The following is a 22182-nucleotide window of genomic DNA, read 5'->3' as shown; positions in this document are numbered from 1 at the left end:
TTCGCCCAGAGCAGCTTTGGAGACTAACCTTCATTTTTCTTCTGCAGGCCGCCGGCGGAGGCGCCGAGGTCGGTTCCAGCCCCCGAGCCGAGCGCGCGTGAGCCAAGCGCGACGGCGGAGCCGGAGCCGCCGAGCGCGCCGGCCGAGATGGAAACACAGGCGCCGCCCAGCCCCGAGCGGGGGGCGGTCAACCTTGTCGTGGGCGGTGCCTAAATGGCAATTTTCGGGGACCCCGAGCCCCTCGGAGGAGGCTTACAGGGGACCCAGCGCCCAGCCGTCGCCCAGCCAGCCCGTCGACCCCCTCCCAGTCATACTGGGAAGCACCCGGGTGGTGATCGGGCGGCTGGAGGCGGCCGTGGCGGGGGAGATGACGCAGCTTGAGGTGGACCGCACCGCCCTTGCTGCGGAGAGAGCACGGCTTGTCGTGGGCTGGCGCCTTTTTGAGGCCCGTGTCACCGTAGCGCGTGCCGCCAACGAGGGCGAGCGGCGCACCCTGGAGGAGGAGCAGAAGGCCCTAGAGGGCACCCGCGCGGAGGCCGCGCGGGAACGGGAAGAAGCCGCCCGCATGGCTGAGGTGTCGCAGCAGCAGGCTACCGAGGCACTCGCTAGGGAGAGGCAGGCGCGGGCGCGGGAGGAGACGGTTCTGGCCCGCGAGAGGGTGGCAGAAGCCTCCCAGGCTGAATTGGCCCACCTGGAAGGCGAGGCTGACCAGGTCCGCGCCGAACTCCAACACCGGGAGGAGGAGCTACAGAGCCAGGAGGAGGGCGTCGCCATCAGGGAGACCAACGTCGGCATTAATACGGCGGACCTGGAAGCCCGGGAGGAACTGCTGATTCTCCGGGAGACGGAGGCCGCTGAGGCGGTGCTGGCCGCGGCCGCTCGGGTGGAGCAGGCCGCCAAGTGGGAGTCCGAGCTGACCGCCCGCGAGCAGGCTCTCTCTGCCCTTGCGGAGCGGGTGAAGCGGGCTGAAGCCCAGGCGTCCGACGCGGCCGGGGGACAGGGCTTCGAGGAGCGGCTGCGGCGCGCGACGGAGGAGCTCGAGGCCGCTGAGACCAAATGGACTAATGTGAAGCGGATGATGGAAGACATCCTCCGGCAGATGCAGAGGTCCATGAGGGTGGCTGGGCTAGGGCGAGTCGACGTGGAGGCGAAGGGGATTGGCCTCGGGCGGGTTGCCCTTGGCTTTCAGAGGATCAGCCAGCGCCTCGAGGCGCTGCCCCAGGCCGTCCAGGAACTCGCCGCCCGGGAAGGGCATGGTTTGGCCCAGGCAGTGGCCGAACATGTCCTGGCCTGCTACCGAAGCCGGGACCCGAACTTCCCGCTGGAACCAGCTCGGGAAGGGGTGGTTGAAGCCGAGGAGGAGGCCGCCCGGGAGGCAGTTCAGGGCTCCGCTGCCGAAGTGGCGGCCTGCTTTACGCGAGAGGCACCGCCGACTCCAGACCCGGGGAGCAGCAGCGAGGGCTCCGACTTAGAGTAGGCTTTTGTAGTTTTTCTTTTTCTTTGTCTTGATGTAAATATAGGAGTGATCCCTCAGAATAGCTGTCCTTTTTGTGAACATAATGGAAGCCTTTCTTTGGGGTCACAACTCCAGTATTCTTCTGAGTGCTTGATGAAGTTTCTGCTGTTTTCACTTGATGCCCCGAGGAGTACTCAGTCGGACCGAACCTGACCTTTCCTTCCCCGAGAACGAAATCGCCCCAACCGTCCTTCTCGGCGCGTTCAGCCCCCGAGCCCTCGCGAGTCCGCAACGGCTAAACCGAAAAGACAAAGGCACAAACTTCCTTGCTCGGGAGATAGATCGATCCAGAACGGAGCACGCCATGACCGGTGAACACTTCTCCACGTTGCGACTACTCAGCAAGTAGACTGGAGACACGTGCGGGCGGGAATGCGACCAAGAGTCCCCACGGTTCGGTGGTGCTCGGGCTTAGGACGGACCGGACCGAGCACCGACAGCCCATCCCTAGGGCCTAGGCTCCGGACTACTCGAGAGGCTCGAGCGATAGGATTACCCGAGAACCCCAGGGACTCGGTAGTGCTCGGGGCCCTTTAAGCGGACCGAACACCACGACCACCATGAAAGACTTCGATCGGACATTACCGTACATACGGTACACCTTTCTACGGACCGTTCTGTCGTTCTAGGAAAAAATGGACATGTGGCAGGGTTTTGTTCGCGAGGAGACCATCTCGCCGAGCAGATTAGAGTACGAGGGCCCCCGAGGATGACTGGGGAACAAAATATTACTGAATGTAAATTCGTCTGAATTTAACCACTCACCGGACAGCTGTTAGCTTTTTGGCCAACCGATCCAGGAGGGGTATGCGCTCCGAGCTCGGGGTGCCCGGGAACTTGGTTCCCACGGCCGGGGCGCCCGAGCACCAAGGGGCGCATGAGGAGCCCAGGATCAGGCAATCCCAACCACTCACGCCTAAGCGGTAGGACCACCCGAGGTCCCTCAGGGCCGAGCAGCGACCTGGGCACTAAGGCCCTCGCGGTCGAGCTGCTTTTGCTTTTGATTGTCGATCTGTGACTTGAGCAAAAATAGAGAAATTCTTTGCTTGGTGCGCTCTGTTAGTACAGTACTCATTATAGACTGCTCTCGTTTTCGACCCGAGACCTCTTGAATGCCCAAACCGGCGGACAAGAGCAGGCAGAGGCATAGCCCAGAGGTCCTATGGTTCGGTGGTGCCCAGGTATGACAGTCCAGACTGAGCACCGACAGCCCGCCCCTGGAGCCTAGGCTCCAGACTACTCGAGCAGCTCGAGCGATAGGATTACCCGAGAACCCCAGGGGCTCGGTAGTGCCCGGGAGACTGTCATGACACCGAACACCACAGCCTACCACAACAGACGTAAGTCAGCGGTAACTGCCCGCGCGCATACCGATCGGGATTCTTTTATCAACGGGGAAAATGAGAGAGCGAATTTTTCTCGCACAATCGAGCATCTCACCAGACAGATTAAACATATGGAATCCAGAAAAATGAAATTTGACATAAGGATTGCACATTGATATACATATTGTATTGACAATTTTTTTACAAGGTTGGGTGACTTACCCAGTTAGTGGTAGCCCCCGGTCAATTTGGGCGGGGGGAAGCCCCCGGCCTGATTGACCTGAGCCTGTAAACATGGCCATCTACGGGAAGAACTTGCGTAGGTGCTCGATGTTCCACGGGTTGGGGAGCGGTTGCCCATCTTCTGCAGCCAGCCAGAAGGAGCCTTCTCGCGGGACACCGATCACAGTAAAGGGGCCTTCCCACATAGGGGACAGTTTATTCCTTCCTTCGCGTGATTGGATGTGTCAGAGAACTAGATCCCCCACCTCGAGAGACCGGGCCAGGATGTGGCGCTGATGGTAGCGCCGCAAGATTTGCTGGTAGCGGGCTGCCCGAACGGCGGCACGCCGCCGGCGCTCTTCCAAGTAGTCGACGTCATCGCACCTTTGCTGCTCCTGTTCGCCTTCAGAGTAGGCATGCACCCGGGGGGGAGCCTAGAGTGAGCTCGGAGGGGAGGACCGCCTCAGCGCCATACACAAGGAAGAAAGGAGTCTCCCCGGTAGCGCGACTTGGCGTGGTCCGGTTGGCCCATAGCACGGCTGGCAGCTCGTCGATCCACCCTTTCCCGTGCTTTGCGAGCACGTTGTAGGTCCGAGTTTTGAGCCCCTTCAGTATCTCCGCGTTGGTGCGCTCGACCTGCCCATTGCTCCGAGGATGAACGACAGAGGCGAAGCAGAGCTTGATGCCGAGGTCTTCGCAGTAGTCCCCGAACAGGGCACTTGTGAACTGAGTGCCATTGTCGGTGATGATCCGGTTCGGGACACCAAAGCGACTGGTGATACCGCGGATAAACTGGAGCGCCGTGTTTTTGGTCACCTTGACGATTGGAACCACCTCCGGCCACTTGGTGAATTTGTTGATGACGACGTAGAGGTACTCATAGCCCCCGATTGCTTGGGGGAATGGACCCATAATATCTAGCTCCCAGACCGCAAAAGGCCATGACAGGGGGATGGTTTGAAGAGCCTGAGCTGGCTGGTGAATCTGCTTTGCGTGGAACTGGCACGCTCTGCAGCGCCGAACCAGCTCGGAAGCATCCTGGAGGGCTGTAGGCCAGTAGAAACCTTGCCGGAAGGCCTTCCCGACCAACGTGCGGAACGATGCATGGCCACCGTAGTCGCCCTCGTGGACCTCAGCGAGAAGCTCACCGCCTTCTGCCCAGGAGATGCATTTCAGGAGAATGCCGCCTGCGCTACGCCGGTAGAGATCCCCATCTACTATAGCATAGCGTTTGGACTGCCGAGCAACTCCTTCGGCAGAAGCCTCATCCCCGGGGAGGAACTTTTCCTTCAAGTACCCTCAGATCTCGTTCACCCACGAGGCATCTTGAGAACAATCAGCAAGCTCAGCGCACTCGCCGGACGGCGGCACCCTTCGGGGCTTCCTACTGAGGGCGCCGCCAGGGTCCCCTGAATTGAGCTCGAGGTTTCCCCTTCGTCCTGTTCGGCAGGCAGGACGGAAGGCCAAGTCTTTCTTCAAAGACTCTGGCAAGGACGCGTGCACGGGAGGAGGCCAGGTGGGAGAGGTCGTCGGCCAGAGCGTTGTCGCGGTGAGGGATGTACCGAAGATCCAGGCCGTCGAAGCGCTTCTCCAGCTTCCTGACTGTCGCCACGTACGCCGCCATTTGAGGATCCGTGCACTGGTACTCTTTAGACACCTGGTTGACCACCAGCTGGGAGTCTCCCTTGACCAGGAGGCGACGAATCCCGAGGCCCACCGCGGCTCGGAGGCCGGCGATGAGGCCCTCATATTTCGCCTTGTTGTTGGATGCGCGGAACTGCAGCTGCACGACGTACCGGAATTCTTCACCTGTTGGGGAGGTGAGAACCACTCCGGCCCCTGCGCCTCTCAGCGTGAGGGAACCGTCGAAATGCATAATCCAGTACCCGGGCGCATCGTGCCCGGGATATGTGGAGATTTCTTCTGGAACGACCTCAGGGACCGGCGTCCATTCTGCCACGAAGTCAGAGAGCGCCTGGCTTTTGATCGCCTGGCGGCTAACAAAGTGCAGGTCGAACTCCGCCAGTTCCACTGCCCACTTGACTACACGCCCGATGCCCTCTCGGTTCCGGAGGATGGGTCCCAGTGGTTACGTGGTAACCACAGAGACCTTGTGCGCTTGGAAGTAGTGGCGCAGCTTCCGGGAAGTGATGAGCACGGCGTAGAGCAGCTTCTGAGCCTGGGGGTACCTTGTCTTGGCGTCTCGGGGGACTTCACTGACGAAGTACACCGGTCGCTGTACCCAGCGGGCCCGAACTGCGGCCTCACCCGAGGGCCTGCTACAGCCCCCGGGCTCGGTGACGTGGTCGGGGCTGACCGGGTGCTCGGGCTCGACTCCCTGGTCAGGAGAAGCCAAGTGCTCGGGTTCATCCCCCTACTCGGGGGGAACCGAGTGCTCGGGCTCGACCCCTTGCCCAGGGGGAGCCAAGTGCTCGGGCTCAACCCCCTGCTCGGGGGGAGCCGCGAGGACGGGGGAGTGCTCGGGGGCGGCCGGGAGCTGGGACCCAGCACCTGACCCTATGCACTCATCGCGTTCCACCACCAGCACCATGCTCATGACCTGAGGGGTGGCCGACACGTAGAGCAGTAGTGGCTCGCCTTCGGATGGGGCCACCAGCACGGGCGGCGAGGTGAGATACTTCTTCAGATCGCGGAAGGCCTGCTCGGCCTCTGGCGTCCAGTCGAAACGACCAGTCTTCTTCAGAAGCTTGAAGAGGGGGAGCCCCCGCTCCCCGAGTTTGGAGATGAAGCGCCCGAGGGCCGCCATGCAGCCAGCGAGACGCTGAACCTCCTTGAGTCGAGCCGGGGGTCGCATCTGCTCGATGGCCCGGATCTTCTCTGGATTAGCCTCGATCCCTCGGTTAGAAACCAAGAAACCGAGGAGCTTGCCCGCAGGTACCCTAAAGACACACTTCTCGGGGTTGAGCTTCAGGCGGGTAGTGCGGAGACTATTGAAAGTCTCGGCAAGGTCTTCGAGCAGGGTGGCGCGGTCTCGAGACTTGACCATGAGATCGTCGATGTAGGCTTCGACGTTGCGGCCAACCTACGAATCAAGGGTGATGCGGATAGCGCGCTGGAAAGAAGACCGAGCGTTGCGCAAACCAAAAGGCATCGACACATAGCAATAAATCCCCACCGGAGTGGTAAAAGCAGTTTTTTCTTCATCCTCTACGGCCATGCAAAGTTGGTGATAACCAGAGTTTGCATCTAAAAAACACAAAAGATCACATCCCGCGGTTGCATCTACAATTTGATCTATGCGGGGCAAAGGAAAAGGATCTTTGGGGCAAGCCTTGTTTAGATCGGTGTAGTCCACGCACATGCGGAGCTTGCCGTTGGCCTTCGGGACGATAACTGGGTTTCCCAACCACTCGGGGTGGAGGACCTCTCGGATAAATCCGGCGTCAAGGAGCTTGCTGACCTGCTCCTGGATGAACTCCTGGCGCTCAGGCGCCTGCCGCCGGACCTTCTGCTTCACCGGGCGTGCGTCCGGACGCACAGCCAGGTGGAGCTCGATCACCTCCCTAGGGATCCCGGGCATATCGGACGGCTGCCATGCAAACACGTCGACGTTAGCCCAGAGGAAGGCGACGAGCGCGCTTTCCTATTTGCTGCCCAAGTCACCGCCGATTCGGACGACCTGGGAGGCGCCTTCGCCCACCACGACCTCCTTCGTAGGAACGGAGGCATCGGCAGCGAGTCGGGGTTTGGATGCAGAGGGTCCCGGGCCCCCTGGATGACCTTCGACCTCAGCTCGGGCTGAGACAAAGGCCGAGTACAACTGCTCGACGCAGGAGGCGGCGTTGTTGGTCTCGGCGGACACGGAGATGGGGCCCGCTGGGCCCGGCATCTTGACCGTGAGGTATGAGTAGTGCGTGACCACCATGAACCGAGCGAGCGCCGGGCGCCCGAGGATGGCATTGTAGGGGAGGGGGAGCTCCACGACGTTGGAGATGACGTTCTCCGTCCGGAAATTGTTCCGACAACCGAATGTCACGGGCAACTCGACCTGCCCGAGGGGCAGGGAGTGCCCGGGCGTCACCCCGTAAAACGGGAGCGACGGCTTTAGGCGCCTAGAGGGCACCTGCAGCTTCTCGAAAGCCTCCTTGGAGAGGAGGTTATGGCCTGCGCCCCCATCGATCAGCACTCTGCTGACCTTCACATTGCAGATGGTGGGGGACACTACCAGGGGTAGTCGCCCCACGCCTACAGTACTGGCGGGGTGGTCGGCCAAGCTGAACGTGATCGGTGCACCCGACCACTTCAGAGGCCTCGCGGCCTCTTCGCTCGGGGCCGCCGAGCACACCTCGCGCCGCATGGTTTTGACACTGCGGCAGGAGGAGGGCGTGTACGCGCCTCCGTTGATGAAGGCAACGGTGTGCTCAGGCTCCTGGAAGCTGAGTTCTATGTTGTTGGGGGTGGCTTCATCGTCGCCACCCCCGCGGAGCTCGTCGCGGTCCCTTTGGCGCTGCTCGACGAGGCCCTTGACCGTGCGGCACTCCATGAGGTCATGCCATCTGGTCTGGTGGATCGGGCACCATTTCCCTGGCTCGGGCCTCGCAGGAGCGGGGGCCCTTGCCGGAGCGGGAGCCCTGGCGGGAGCCGGAACCCTTGCAGGAGCCGCAGCACTAGGAGGCGCTCGGGCTGGGGTTCTCGCGGGCGCAGGCCGTCTGTCGGCGGCCGCCCGGCGTGCTTGCCGGCGATCGGGCTCTTGGGCCGTCCTACGGGCGGGGCCCTGGGCCGGCTCAACGCGGACGGCCTCGCGCCTCTTTCTCTTTTTCTTTTCTCACCTGTCGGAGCGGGAAGGACCTGGTTGATCGGCGGCGGGGTGCTCAGGGCGCGGAACGTGCCAAGCCCGAGCTTCCGCCGCCTTAGCGCACTTGTCGGCCAGCGCGAAAAGTTCCGCAGTGGTCTCGACCTCCTGCGTGCCTAGCTTCTCGAGCATCCGCTCGTCGCAACGCCCTGCCGGAAAGTTACAATGACAGCGTGGGGGGTTATCCGCGGCATGGAGGTCGCACTCCAGGCTGGGGCGCGTGAATGTGCCCTGAAAATTAGCTACGAACTGGTGGCAAAGATCATCCCAAGAGCTAATAGACCCTGGGGGTAAGTTCATAAGCCAAGAGCGGGCAGAGCCCCTCAAGGCAACATGAAAGTAATTAGCCATCACCTTTTCGCTGCCACCAGCCGCCTGGACAGCGGTGGTGTATATCTGGAGGAACTCGACGGGGTCGATGGATCTGTCGTACTTCTCTGGTAGCTCAGGGCGGAACTTGGTGGGCCATTTGACCCGGTGGAGCTCACTAGTGAAGGCACGACATCCGGTGCCGTACCCTGTGGCGCGGGCGGCACCCTTGGGCGGTGAACGCCGGCGAGCTGGGGAGCCCCGGCGATCATAGGCCGGAAAGGAGGAAGCCTGATCCTCAGCTTCAGCCTCCTGCCGGGTCTCCCGCTGGCGCTCGAGAGTGACGCGCACGTCTTCGATGCCCCTCCGCTCATTGAGGTGCAAGCGGAGGTTCGGGGTTCCGGAAGCGGCCAGGGGGACGGCGCTCCGCCTGGAGGCGCCCCGGCCAGCGCGAACGCCACCTGACGATGGGCCGGTCCCAGCGGTGCCACGTTGGGTGGTGGCGCGGGAACTCTCGGCCAGCACCTAACGGTGGGTAGTGCCGACCAGGGCAGCGACTTCCTGGAGCCAGCGGCCCTCCGAAGTTTCCCCCACCACCTGGACTGGCGGATGCCTGAGGAGAGCGTGCACCGCAAGCAGCGCACTCCCTGGGCTGGCCTCGCCGAAGGCGAGCCTACGCTGGAGCGGCGCCCGGCGCAGCCCGGACACGGACCTGGTGGCTGGGGTTTCGGCTACCGGCAGGGGTCGGATGGTGCACCAGCGACGGCGGCAGCGGCCCTGCTGGGCCCAGCGCCCTGGTCCCCTTGGATGTGAACGCTGCGCGTGCAGATCGCGGCTGCTGCTAGGATGCAGCAGCGACTGGGGCCTCCTGTGCGAGGGGCTGCATTTCCCCGTTGGAATTGGAGCCAGAACGCTAGAGGCGATGACCACCGGCTATTTTTTCTGCGGAAGAAAACAAACAAACAGATTCAGGGATGCTTCCCCCCTACCTGGCGCGCCAGCTGTCTGAGGGTGAACTCCTGTCGCATGGATCCTGGGGGACCCCTTTTTAGAGATTCGGCCGGAGGGATGATCCTGAATATGTTCGCCTGAGAAATAAATGGGAATGAATGCGATGGCTGGCGGTGCGGGGTGATCGAATGCGGAAAGGAGTAAATGCACTGGAGTTTAGACAGGTTCGGGCCGCACGGGGGCGTAACACCCTACTCCTGTATGAATACTATAAATGCCCTGAGTAAGTCCCTCAAGGATGTTGCTGGTTACAAGAATGTTGGTCTATCTCAGAGCCTAGGGCTCTTTGTTCTTCGGCCTGTCTCGTGTTGCTCACTTCTCAGCCGTTGTTTCTCTTGTGCTGTGTTCTTATCTGTGTTTGTGTGTCCTCTTTTCCACACTTGCTTTCTTTCGCCCTTTCTCTCTGTGTCCTGCTTCCTTCTATGCCGCCGGCTGCTTTAAATACCCGCCGGCAGCAGTGTGCCCCGAACGGAAGGGGGAGCACAAGTTCTGAGACACCATAAATGGAAAGGGCGTCATCATTTCCTCTGAGCGAAGTGACTGGGGGTGGAAAATGCGTCGCACGCCCGGTCATCCGTCACCATAAATGCACTGGCAACGGGCGCCGTGGAGAGGGCCCACTGGGCAGCCGCAGAGCGGCCCGGCGTGCCCGTCCTGTCTTGTTCCCCTGCCACAGCAGCGCGGTAGACGGAACGCCTCGGCCCTTACGACGTTATCCCGAGACGGGCCGGATGGCACGGGATGGGACCCGTGCAATTAATAACCCCACGCCTCTCTACAAGAACGTGGTAGGAACTGACGCTGAGCGTGGCGGGAGCAGTTGGAGGTGACAGGCCATGCACGCTCTTTAAATGCGGCCTTGGGCCTTTGACTGGCTGACACCTCATCGGTGGGCCCCTCAGGGGCCACTGCCAGGGGGCTCCCTGGGTCATCGGGGTACCGAGTGCTCGGGGGTACTGTTCACCTCCCCGAGCACCCTCTCCCGAGAATGCCCTGTGGCGCCATGTGGCGGATTGCTGGCCTGGCCTCGGGATTCGGGGACCCCCGGTTCCTGATACACCGACAGGTGACTAACCACAAATTTTGAGCATTGGACCGGGGATCCAACAGCACCGGGATCTTTTTTAGAAGATCCATATCCGATCCTAGAGGTGGGACTTAGAACAGGCTGGGTCAGCTCGGTCAAGCTCGATCTAGCTGTGCCTCGGGTCATGTTGGGTCGCACTTTCCCGACACGATCAGCACGTCGTGTCGTGCTAGCCTGGCATGGCTCAATGGCACGTCAGCCTCTTTAGGTCGGGCCAAACACGGTAAGGTCCGAGCTCTACGTCCCAATCAGCTAAGAATCGGTATTGAAAAGGACTATCAGTATTGGTTCGTGACTGAAATCGGCACTGATAGTCTTTTTCAGTGCCGGTTGGAGCTACCAATCAACACTAATGTGTTTGGATCCGAATTTGATCTCTAATCCAAGTTTAGCTCCGTTGGCTTGATCCTCACATCCAGAGTCTTATCTGTTTTCTCACAATCATGTCCATAGAGCGAGCCTTATCTCTTCCTTAACAACCTAACTGAATCGATCTCCTCCTCTCTCCCTCTCTCTCCTTCTCCCTCTCTCTCCGTTGGTCTTGCAGGCTTCATGAGCATCGACTGATACGTGCAGAACCTTTTTCTACTATTTTCGGTCAAAAGAGAGAAAAAAAAGTATGGCGAGATCATGCATGTCGAATACACGAGCTGGCCTAGCTACCTATTTCCAACGACCTCAATAATTTCTTCTCCCTCTCACTTAGTGCCGCTTCTTCCTTTTCTGACACACCCACCCTCATCGCCACTCAAACGTAGCTTTCTTGCTGGCATCTCTGATCACTGCCCTATTGTCATTGTCGCTCTCACCCTAACTCTGCCCACCGGCCATCCTCCGTTATCTTAGCTGGTGTTACCCCACCCACAAACACCATCACCTAACCATAGTCAGACCAACCTTCCGCCTAGATGGAGCCTCACCAGAGCTTGAACCCCTAAAACCACTAACCCTAAGCTAGAAACTCGCTGGAGAAGCTTTCTCTTGCTGTAGATGAACAAAACGGTCCGAAACTCATCGGAGATGAAGAAAGCAGGGTGAGGAGGGGAAGAGAAAATTCGGATGGGGAAAGGGGCTAATGCTCAATTGAAATATATGATTTGCTTTTTTATTGTCAGTCGACTAAATAATAGGCAGACAAAAAAATTCATGCGACCCAAATAGCCACCACGCCGCCCCATCCCTTCCGCGCACACGACACCAGGTTGTGCCTGCCGCCCCGCGTCCCCAGCACCTCCATCCACTGCCATGCCTTCCCGCCTTCTCCAGCAGACATTCCCGCCACCAGCGCCGCCGCCGCCGCCGCCTCCCCTACCCGCCAATAACCAGCATCACCGCCAAGCCCTCCTCGCGGCCACCGTCGCCTCCGCCGCGGCCGCGATAGCCCTTCTATTCTTGCTCGTCCTCCTCCTCCTCCTCCGCCGGCGGCGGCGCCGGCACCCCACGCTCCCGTTCTCCCCGCCGCCTGCCCCCGCGCGCCCGCTCCGACGCTACTCCCGCCGCGCGCTCCGCCGCGCCACGGGCGGGTTCCACCCGTCCCGGCTCCTCGGCCGCGGCGCCGCCTCACCGGTCTACCTGGCCACCTTCCCCGACGCCTCCCTCGCCGCCGTCAAAACCTGTGCGTCGCCGCACGAGCTCCACCTCCTCGCGTTGCTGCCCGACTCCCCGCGCCTCGTCTCCCTCCTCGGCTACTCGTCCGGCTCCGGCGTCGCCGGCGCCGAGCACCCGCTCCTCCTCGTCTTCGAGTACGTGCCCAACGGCTCCCTCCAGGGCGCGCTCTTCGGCGGAGATGCCGCCGGCCGCGACGGGCGGTTCCTGGATTGGCCAAAGCGGCTCGCCGTCATCCGCGACGTGGCACGCGCGCTCGCGTTCCTCCACGCCGAGTGCCACCCCCCGGTCGTGCACGGCGACCTCAAGCCCAGCAACGTCCTCCTCAACGCCGACTTCCGCGCCAAGCTCGCCGACTTCGGCCTGGCGCGCCTCAAGACTCCCGATGCTGTCGCCACGTCCGGCGCCGCCGGGGACGACTTCATGAGCCAAGAACTCGGCGAGGCCGGGGACCACCTCTCCACCACCACCTCCGCAGCCGGCGGCGCCAAAACGGATGTCAAGGACGAGTCTGGTCCAGCTCGTGCGTGGGGGAAGGAGTGGTGGTGGAAACAGGATGGCAGCGGCGAGCTTGACTCGAGGGATTACGTCGCCGAGTGGATCGGCAGCCAAATCTGCCCGGAGAGGAACCCGGATTGGGCTGACGAGAACGACGGCAACACTAACGATCAGAAAACATCACCATCGGGCATGGACGAACGCGCTGTGTCAGACTCACCGGAGGACAAGAAGAACGCCAACTGCAACAGCAATGCCGACGGCGCTGCGTTTGGCCACGCCGGCGAAAAGAAGGAAGCAACCAAGATGAGAGAGTGGTGGAAAGAGGAGTTCTTTGAGGAGATGAGCAAGAAGGGCGGTAGCTTCGACAAACGGCGCGGCAGCGGCAAACCGTGGCTCCGGTCGATCAGCATGAATACCGGCCACGGCAACGCCAACGCCAACGGCGACAGCAATGTTGAGCCGAGCGGTCTTGACCTTAGCTTCCGGAGGAGCCGGAAAAGGAACCGGGGGCGGGGCCGGTCAGTGGGCAGTGACATCCAAAGCGGTGACTTCCTCAGCCGGGATCTGAGCAGCACGACGAGCATGCGGGGCACGGTGTGCTACGTCGCACCGGAATGCGGCGGCGGGCCTTGCGAGCACGGCACCGACCTTCTGGAGAAGGCTGACGTGTACAGCTTTGGCGTGCTCGTTCTGGTGATCCTGTCGGGCCGGCGGCCGCTGCACATCCTCTCGTCGCCGATGAAGCTGGAGAAAGCGAACCTGGTGAGCTGGTGCCGGCAGCTCGCGCGCGCCGGCAACGTGCTCGAGCTCATGGACGAGAGGCTGGACGGCGGCTACGACAAGGACCAGGCCACGCTGTGCGTGCAGCTCGCGTTGCTCTGCCTGCAGCGGCAGCCGGAGCACCGGCCGGACAGCACGGACATCGTCAAGATCCTCGACGGCGAGATGGAGCTGCCGCCCGCGCCGGTGGAGTTCTCGCCGTCGCCCCGCGTGCGGCCGTTCCCGCGGTCGTCGCGCCGGGCGCCGCAGCCTGATGCCGCCGAGTGATGGTACCTCTGCTCCTTGCAAATTTTCCTTTTGGAGATCAATGTGCATGTCCCCATGCTTGGGGGAATTGACAAGGTTCATCGTCTCGTATCGATCTGTTGATTATTTTTTGTATATAGGAGGTGAATTCATCTCCCCCTTATCTAACAAGGAATTCATTCTATGCCAATTCAAAATTGATGTTGCTTCTTGCAAAAAATCAACAGTAGTTCTTTAGGACCCAATCGTTCATATCTTTGTCAAGACTTCCGAATTTGTTGTGTCTTGTCGATCTCCTACACTTGATTTTATAATTATGAATTATTGTCTTGTGAATTGTTTTTGGGATTGCCGTTGCTTGCAAAAATCAGCAACGATATTTTAGGATCTAATCAATTTGGTAACTTATTCATGTCCCTGTAAGACGATAACCATAGTAGATAGCGATGAAGTAAGACGATAACCATAGTAGTTAGCGATGAAGTCAATCAGATATTTGAAGTTCATCACATAAAAAAAATCAGATATTTGAAGTGTGTGCAGTGCAGCCAACATGAAAGGGTCAGGTTGTTTTCAGTGCTATTTCCCTTTTTTTTTTTTGGAAATGGGAAGTTCTACAAGAGTTTCCTCCCGACCTCTATAGCTAAGATTTACACAGCCAAAACAAAAGAACAAAATGGCAAAGCCATAAAAGGAACTAACAAGCTAGAATGAAAACACTTAGACATGATTATTTCCTGATACCATAGAAAAGGAAGAGCATTGCGTAGCACTTGTGCTATCTGTTAATACACCATACAATTGGTCAAATATGATGCGTCTCTATCAATCTACGGCGGAATATGATATTCAGCACATAGGTCGACTCTATTTGGGGAAAAACAGATAAATGGACTGGTTCATCTTGCGGGAGATGGAACACCAAATTTTGTGTTTGAGCTCAATTCAACGAGTTGTTTTCAACTTCTATGGCCGTTTCTTGACAACCGTGGAGGATTTGCAAATCTGAAAGTACTTTTGGTCATCGTTTTCCTTGCTCTTGAATCTATATCCCTTTCCTGCATCAAGTGGAGACTTCTTCAGTATGTCTGTCTTAAGAATCAGAGCGAGTTCATACTAGAATTTTCAAAAAGACACCAAAAGGACGAGTTGGTTCACGAAGTTTCAGCCTGCTTATAGTGCCCCACAACATGACTGCTACTCTTTGGAGTCAAACGTTTTCACCAACCACGGTTGCATGGTTGGTGTTTCCTCCTTTTTCATGGAGGAATATCCACCAGACAGTATCATTGCACATGTGAATACTATTCCGCAGAAGTTAGTTAAACGAATCTCCTACTCAGCACCAACTCTGATACTTGGACTGATGAAAGCCTGAAGCTAGCATAAGACCCTCCACATGGAATTTCAGGGAAACCAAAACTCCTCTCTTTTCCTCTTTTATTCTTCTGCATATATCTTTTCTTGGAAAGACTTAATATTCATCTGTACCCGGCCGTGTCTGTATGAACAAAATTCATTCATACACGTAGCCGCGCTCCGTCTTTCGGACTTCATAGTTCATACTTCATACTCCATAGCTTCCACAAAGACTATACACAAGTGGGGTGGTCCTCCAAAGCGCAACTGAGCTCTCCCAGGCCACCAAGATGGCACTCGATTAGCAGCATGCACACTAGTTTACTGCTGAAAATGTTGCTGGTGATTGGTGTGGTGAGTTGTGGGTTTTGCACTCAAAGTGCTGTGGCATACTGCCCTACCCCGTCGCTTTGTCTGTCCCACATGGCTTTCCAGCTCCCAGTGCTGTCCCTCTCCACTAGTTTATGGTTAGGGTTTTGTTTGATTAGGATTCAGGGCGTGACATGTCTCTGCAGTCTGGACTGGACAATTTGGATTGTATATCTGCTGATCTTTCATTTTGGTGAGGCAGCAGCGATCTTTTATTGGTCTTGGTCAATTGTTTGTAGTGGTTGCTTTGCGTGACATACTTATCATCACTTCTGGAAGTCGACGTCTCTGTCTCCCTGAATTCACCCTCCAGATTTTGGCAACGAAAATGGTGGGCTTACAAGTTAGAAGCACCAATGGAACAACAATAAAATCTCGCCTTCCGTCAAAAGAGAAGAAGCAAAACCATTCATAAACTAGCATGGTTTCCGTATTCATAGCAGAGCTCTTCTACTGGATATTAATATTACTATCACTTTGCTAGTAGCAGAATATTTGTGCAATGAAAGAGAAAGTGCCTCATAAGTTATGTTCGAGTTCTCTTTTGCTTGAATTTAAAAGTCTACTTTTTCGTTATACAAAACTAGCTAATTCCTCATTACCAGCGTCATCGTTTTAGAAAATTTTGGTTAGTTAAAAAATTATAAAAAAGAGGAGGCAGAGTTCAGCTTCTGGAATGCCGTGTACTGGTCAGTTCTGGAGTACAGCGACTGAACATAAACCGGTCAAAAATTGTTAAAAGGATAAAAGCTCCTAGAGCACATGACCAGCCTAGCTAGGTGCGTGATGGACCTGGTTGACCTGTAAGGCTGTGAAAAGTATATTTGCAGTGAAATTTGTTTTTGATAGCCATGAAAAGAATGGAAAGTGTTTCATGGTCCCTAAACTACCAAGCATGCAGGTGATGTCTGGACTTTGAACCGGTGCTTCCATTTTATTCAAAGAGAGAAGCTTTTACAGCGATAAGCCAGAAATATAAAAACTCATGGGCAGTCATCTCTAATTCTAGAAAATTTTGAAGCTGAAGTTGTGAACAAATTAAGGTTTTTAATTTAAGCATATTGTTATTATTTTAGACTAAAAATAGATATTTAAACTACGTTATTTTATTCTACAAATTCTAAATCTTGTATGATCTCATTGGATGTCCCATTGGGAGTCGTGATTCCGCAGCACACAATGAAGGACCCTTTCTCTAATGCTGTAAAGCTTTTTTTTTCTTTTACCCGTGCACATATTTTTTTTAATGCTTGCATGGCAGTAGCACATTAACAAGCCAGTCTACACACAAAAAACATAAACCTAAGAGACAGTACGCATATTTTTATTGAAAAGAAAATGCTCCCCCAAATTTGAGATAAAAGAGAACTCAAATTTGAACAGTAGAATTGTGAACACACTGTTCCCATCAACTGAGATCTAGTTTCTAAAATTAACTTCTCCCTTCAGTGAAAACTATTTGACGCTTTCGACATCACACGGTCTTTGATGCTTTCCTTTGACCATTATTTTTAACTAGAATATATTTATAAAATCTAATAAATGTATGAGATTATGACACATATAATGTTCATATTTTAAAATTAAATATTTCAAATATTATTGATGCTTAAAGTTTTCAAAGTTTAACGAGACCTTGCCCAACATATTTATGATTGGAGGGAGTAGTTTGTCACTATTGGTGCAAAGTTTTGGGGATCCGTAGAAAAGAGAGAAATAATTTTGTTGATAAAAAAAGAGAAAACCCATGCCACTATCGACTCTCCGGTCCCTATCAAGCCATTTTTTTGAGACACTAACTAATCTAAGCACCTTAATACCATTACATTTTCATCCACACATATTTGAGTCGCTTTAGCGTATGGCATCACTTCTTGAGAATGATATCCTTATCCATGCCACTGGTTTGACCTGATAGAGTTCTCATATAAAAAGATGGAAATTAGCTAGATCCAGGTGACATCTACTTGGAATGCCATCTCTGTACCACCTGGTACCTGAAAATTTTATTATTTATTTTATTTTATTTTTTGCGAGGAAGGTATGCCTTGTTGATGTGCCTGCCAGAGAATAATGGTTGACGATATGCCTGGATTTGGTGCAGGACAGTATGGGGCAATCCATATTTAATCTATGGCTAATTTGCACATATTTTAGTTAAAATATGAGAGCCATGTGATGGCCTTAGCCACATCATAGGGGTTTTTAAGTACAAGCGCACACACACACCCTCTAATCATCTAAACCCTGTGTGCACTCTAGGTTCTCTTAAAACTTGTACTCAGGGCGGGTGGGGGCGCTGCCACTCACGCCCCCACCAACGGACTCGAACCTGGGCAGAGACAATAACGATCGGGAGCTCCTACCACCCGGGCCATGAGCCGTTCGCATATGGTTGTTGATCTAAAAGACAAATGTATTTGTTATAGAATTGTAACATATCTTATTAATTCACACGCCGTACCAAAATTAGCGGTAAAGATCGTTCACTCCACCTCTCGACAATTGGGACGATATCTAGAATGCACTTTCTTTTCTTATTTTAAATTACGTTATAAGTTGTTGCCACAACTGGTCAAGCATCCCCACTAATATACTCCTCCGGTAAAAAAAGGGATGTGTGCAATTAAAATATCTAAACTTTGACCAAAAATATCTTTTTACATATTGAGATTGAACATTTTAAAATGATGTATGTATATTTGCCTCGAAAATTAGTTTCATAATGTTATAACCTTTTCTATACTTTTGATCGAATATATAATTCGGGATCATGCCAATATCCAAACACGTCTTTTTTCATAACCGAAGAGAGTATATTTGTAGTGAATTTTGTTTTTAGCCATGAAGAGAAGGGAAAGTGTCTCATGGCCCCTAATCTACAAGTCTGGTGATGTCTGAACTTCTAGGCAGTGTTTCCATCTTAACAAAGAGAGAGCTTTTACGGCGATAAGTTGCCAGTATATAGTATAGCATTAATATACTAGTTTACCAAATAAGACGAGACTACTTAGGACAAACTAGGTAACTTAGTAATCGGATGTTGCTTTACCTCATTAGCTAGGTTTGAGTTCTCTTCTGCTTGAATTTAAACGTCTAATTTTTTTTGTACAAAACAATCTAATTCCTTGTTACAAGCGCAGATCTTTTCTCTTTAAAGAGAGGAAGCAAAGTTCAGCTTCTGCAATGCCTCGTACTGGTCAATTCTTCCAGGAAACAGCGACTGAACATAAGCGGTGGAATTCTGTACCAGACAAAAGTTCCTAGAGCACATGACAAGTCCTTGTGCGTGATGGACCTCGCAGACCTGCAGCTGCAAGGCTGTGAAAAAGTAAATTTACCATGAAAAGGAGGGAAAGCGTTTCATGGTCCCTATAACCTATCAAGCATGCAGGTGATGCCTGAACTTTGAACAAGCATTTCCATTTTGTCGAAGAGAGAGGTTTTACGGCGACTAGTTGGCCAGTATATAAAACGCATCGTGCGTCACGTTTGGAAGTCTTGATTCATCAACCAAAAAACTAAGGAACTTTTCTAATGTTGTAAAGTTCTTTTTTCTATCACTTAACCTTTTGTACAGATAATCTTTTCTTAGTGCTTGCACTTCAATATAGCATTAGCATACTTAGTTCACCCAAAAGACGAGACTAGTTAGGAGAGGAACTAGGTAATTTTGTATTGAAAAATAGGGACACACAAATTACAAAAAAGGGGAACTCAAACTAGAATGATGGAGCTGTCCACCTATGTCTCTCACCAACTGAGCTATACACGGTCCCTGAAATCAAATTACCTTTACCGTATTTAATTATCGGAGCAATGTCTTGGTGCTCTAAACTGTCCGGTCCCTTTTAATCCATTTTTTTCAAGACATATAACTAATCTGAGCGTCTTAATGGCATTACATGTTCATCCACGTTTTATATTAGTCCCTTTCGTGTAGCCGTTGCTTCTTGAGAATGATATCCTAAATCATTATCTGCGTGATTGATTTGACTTTGATGAATTTCTCTAAAAAAAATGGAGAAGCAGCTAAATCCAGGCTGCTTCTACTTGTAATCCACACATCTCTGCAGTCTGCACCACCTGGTTCATTTCTTTTGCGAGGAAGGAATCTTTAACCGGTTGGTGGATTACTGTCTTCAGCCGTGATATCTGTCAGAGAATGATTGGCGATATGCCTGGATTTGGTGCAGGACATACAGCATGTGTGAATGCATAGTTTAGTCATTGCCTAATTGGCATGTATTTCAGGGTTAGAAATGAGGCATGTGATGCCCCTTAGCCAGCGCATGTGGTTGTTGCTCATCCATGGTACTGGGTTGGGGAATGCCCAAGCCCAATCCTTTGCACCGGCAACTTACATGTTACAACCAGAGTTCACGCCAGCGCTGAAAATCGCTACTACTGCCGGTATATGTCCTTTGAACAGATTTTGGTCCAATTTAAATTAGCTTTGATCAAATTAGGAGATTTATTCAAATTTTCAAGTCCTTTCGAAGGGTTTCGTACCAATATTTACCTATAATATCCAAAAACCGGCTGTATCAGTGGGGTCCGATAAATTTTATCCTGGCTAAAACTGCAGTGAGAGGTGTACCTTATACGAACATCTTCAAAGTACCGAGCCGATCTGGTTGCAAAAGTACCATAGTGCGATTGCCTGTTTGTGAGTTCCTCCTCAAAACTTGAATTCTGCTGAGAAGGTGTAGCTCATCGGTGAGGATCTTGTTCAGGCCTCCTCAAAACTTGAAAAGATTAAAATACAGTGACCACCAACAAGGCGCCTATCAGGAAGAATGAATGTTTACGGAGTGGACTGGTGGTAGACTGGTAGTGGGGATTGGGGAAGGGTAAGAGGAAGAGGAAGATTTTTACTGGGAGATGCAATCACATTAAGTTTTGTGTTGCTAGTGTCAGGGTCAGAGGAAGGGCTCTCAGGCTATGCTACGAACAAATACATCATCTTACCAGGTGGAAACATGTCTGATTCTTCGCATTATGAAATGACAAACAAAACAGTTTCTTCTAGCACACATATACTAACGGAAAAAATCAAAATTGATAACATACTGGACCATATTTACAAAAATAGAGAACATGATATTGTATTTACAAATATAGCAAGTGTATTTAGCATATGGTGTGCCAAAATCAAATGTGCCGAAAACATATATGTCAAATAGTATTCGGTACATGGTGTACTGAATACGTGGAACCTCAAGCTTATTCGGCATATCGTGTGCTGAATACGTCTATATGCCTTGTATTCGACACATGGCATGCCGAATATGTGTAACAGTGCTGTATTCGGCACACCATATGCCGAAAACATTATGCTCCCTGTCTTGTCTGTTGGTCGGCTCCCTTCCTTGTTGAGTGCAACATGTTTCTATTGGCCGACTCCCTTTGACATAATTTGGTGAAAGTACAGCTCAATCATATCGATCCACCGACATGCAATAATGAAGATGCATGCATGCATGATTGCTATAATTCGGTAAAAGCACAGTTCGATCATATCGATCCACTGACCTGCAATAATGGAGATGCATGCATGCAGGATTGTAGGTGCATTATTGATTGCAGGATTGCTCGATCATGCAAGCTCTCATTTTCAAGATACATTTAGGAAATGGTAGCATTTCGAATTATTGGTTGATTAGTTGGGTAATTATACCCCACACATTGCTAAATTGGTGTTTCTTTTGCACAAGGAATGTATTTTTTACATGTGTGGTCACAATGGATGGATGTAACCGAATTTGTTAAATTTACATTTATTAGTGTTTCTTCTTCTAAAAATAAATATGAATATTTCATCACTACAGTTTACTTCGTTGAGAATTTATTCATCTTTGACATAAATGAACAAAGTTGGTTAAATGTTAATTTTCATCTCGATCAACCGACGAGACTTCGACAAAGTCTATTGGAATGAGGACCCCAAATCAAAGAGGAGTGAATATATTGGTTTAGGGCCGCTATCATTCTGCGTGATATGCGAGGGAAGCTATATCTTTTTGGATTTAAATTTCAAGTAGTCGACACCTTCTCTGTCTCATCATCTAATTGCACGTGCCTTTGCCCAAAGTTGATGTCAAAGGAGAAAAAAATCACAAGAGATTGCTTAAGCCACAAACAATACCATCATATGCATAGTGCATAGCTGTTGAATATCTAGATCATCTCAAGATGGCGGTGGAAAGTGGAGATGCAAATTAGCAGAAGAATACGAGTTATGCCAGTCAATGCTATTAGGGTAAGATGGTTGTCGTCTCTGAGGTGGTGATGGGAAGTTGTAAGGATGGGTATAAGCAAATCCACCATTATCTTCAGGGTCATCAAGAAGTTGGAGGCCTCAGAGGGAGGGGTTGTTGTGGCATAAAATCGTCATCGCTGTCATCATCTTGAGCTATCACGGTAGGAGCACATCCTATTTCCTTGTTGGTTGTACGTCATCTCGATGTGGTGCGTGAACGTCCTCTTGCAATGTTCCTTGAACCTTCTCCTATATTGCTACTAGAATATCGGGGCATTGGTGGCATGAAATCATCATCCTCATCGTCCTCATCATTTTCTAGTTGAAAAGTAGAGGGCGTCCTTGTATCCCTTAGGTTCGCTGATCTTCGTCGTCTTCTACGCGAACCAGGCATCACACCCTCGTCGAATAGCATATACATCACCAAGAAGTTTAGGATGTCTTTGTTGATCAACTCTGCATCTTTCAGGAATGCCTAACGCAAAAAAAGAGCATTCGAATCAATGGAAAAAAAAGATAAGTAGGGTGACCAAATAAAACATGACGAACCTGAATGTGAAATACATATTGGTCGAGCAACATCACTATCCTTCTTTGCTTCCTAGCGAAACCTAGCACATAAGGATGGTCAGCTAGTTCGCATACACTGAGATACCTTTGGCGCTGCTCATGCAATAGGGCCCTAAGGTCGTTGGTGGTTACATGTTGGAGCGGAGCGGTTAACGCAGAACAGAAGGATCTTGCATGTAATTTGGACACGGCTTGGATTAGGTTTTT

The 22182-nt window shown here is 52.8% G+C and overlaps 2 protein-coding genes across 2 annotated transcripts; both read left to right on the top strand.

The window, feature by feature from the left end:
- The first annotated feature begins 565 nt into the window (after positions 1–565).
- On the top strand, positions 566–10664 carry LOC133898527 (uncharacterized). Its single transcript, XM_062339245.1, has 2 exons — positions 566–1171; positions 10608–10664. The coding sequence occupies exons 1-2, from the start codon at positions 566–568 to the stop codon at positions 10662–10664; spliced, it is 663 nt and encodes a 220-aa protein (XP_062195229.1).
- Positions 10665–11411: 747 nt separating this feature from the next.
- LOC133899520 (putative receptor-like protein kinase At1g80870) lies at positions 11412–13721 on the top strand. The gene has a single exon (XM_062340509.1). It carries the CDS (start codon positions 11529–11531, stop codon positions 13434–13436), a length of 1908 nt encoding a protein of 635 aa, XP_062196493.1. The 5' UTR covers positions 11412–11528; the 3' UTR covers positions 13437–13721.
- Positions 13722–22182: the final 8461 nt, after the last annotated feature.

This window comes from Phragmites australis, chromosome 18 (assembly GCF_958298935.1).
Source record: "Phragmites australis chromosome 18, lpPhrAust1.1, whole genome shotgun sequence".
Classification (NCBI taxonomy): Eukaryota; Viridiplantae; Streptophyta; class Magnoliopsida; order Poales; family Poaceae; genus Phragmites; species Phragmites australis.
Note: the sequence above shows the minus strand (reverse complement) of the source record. Positions and strands in the feature narration are given on the sequence as shown.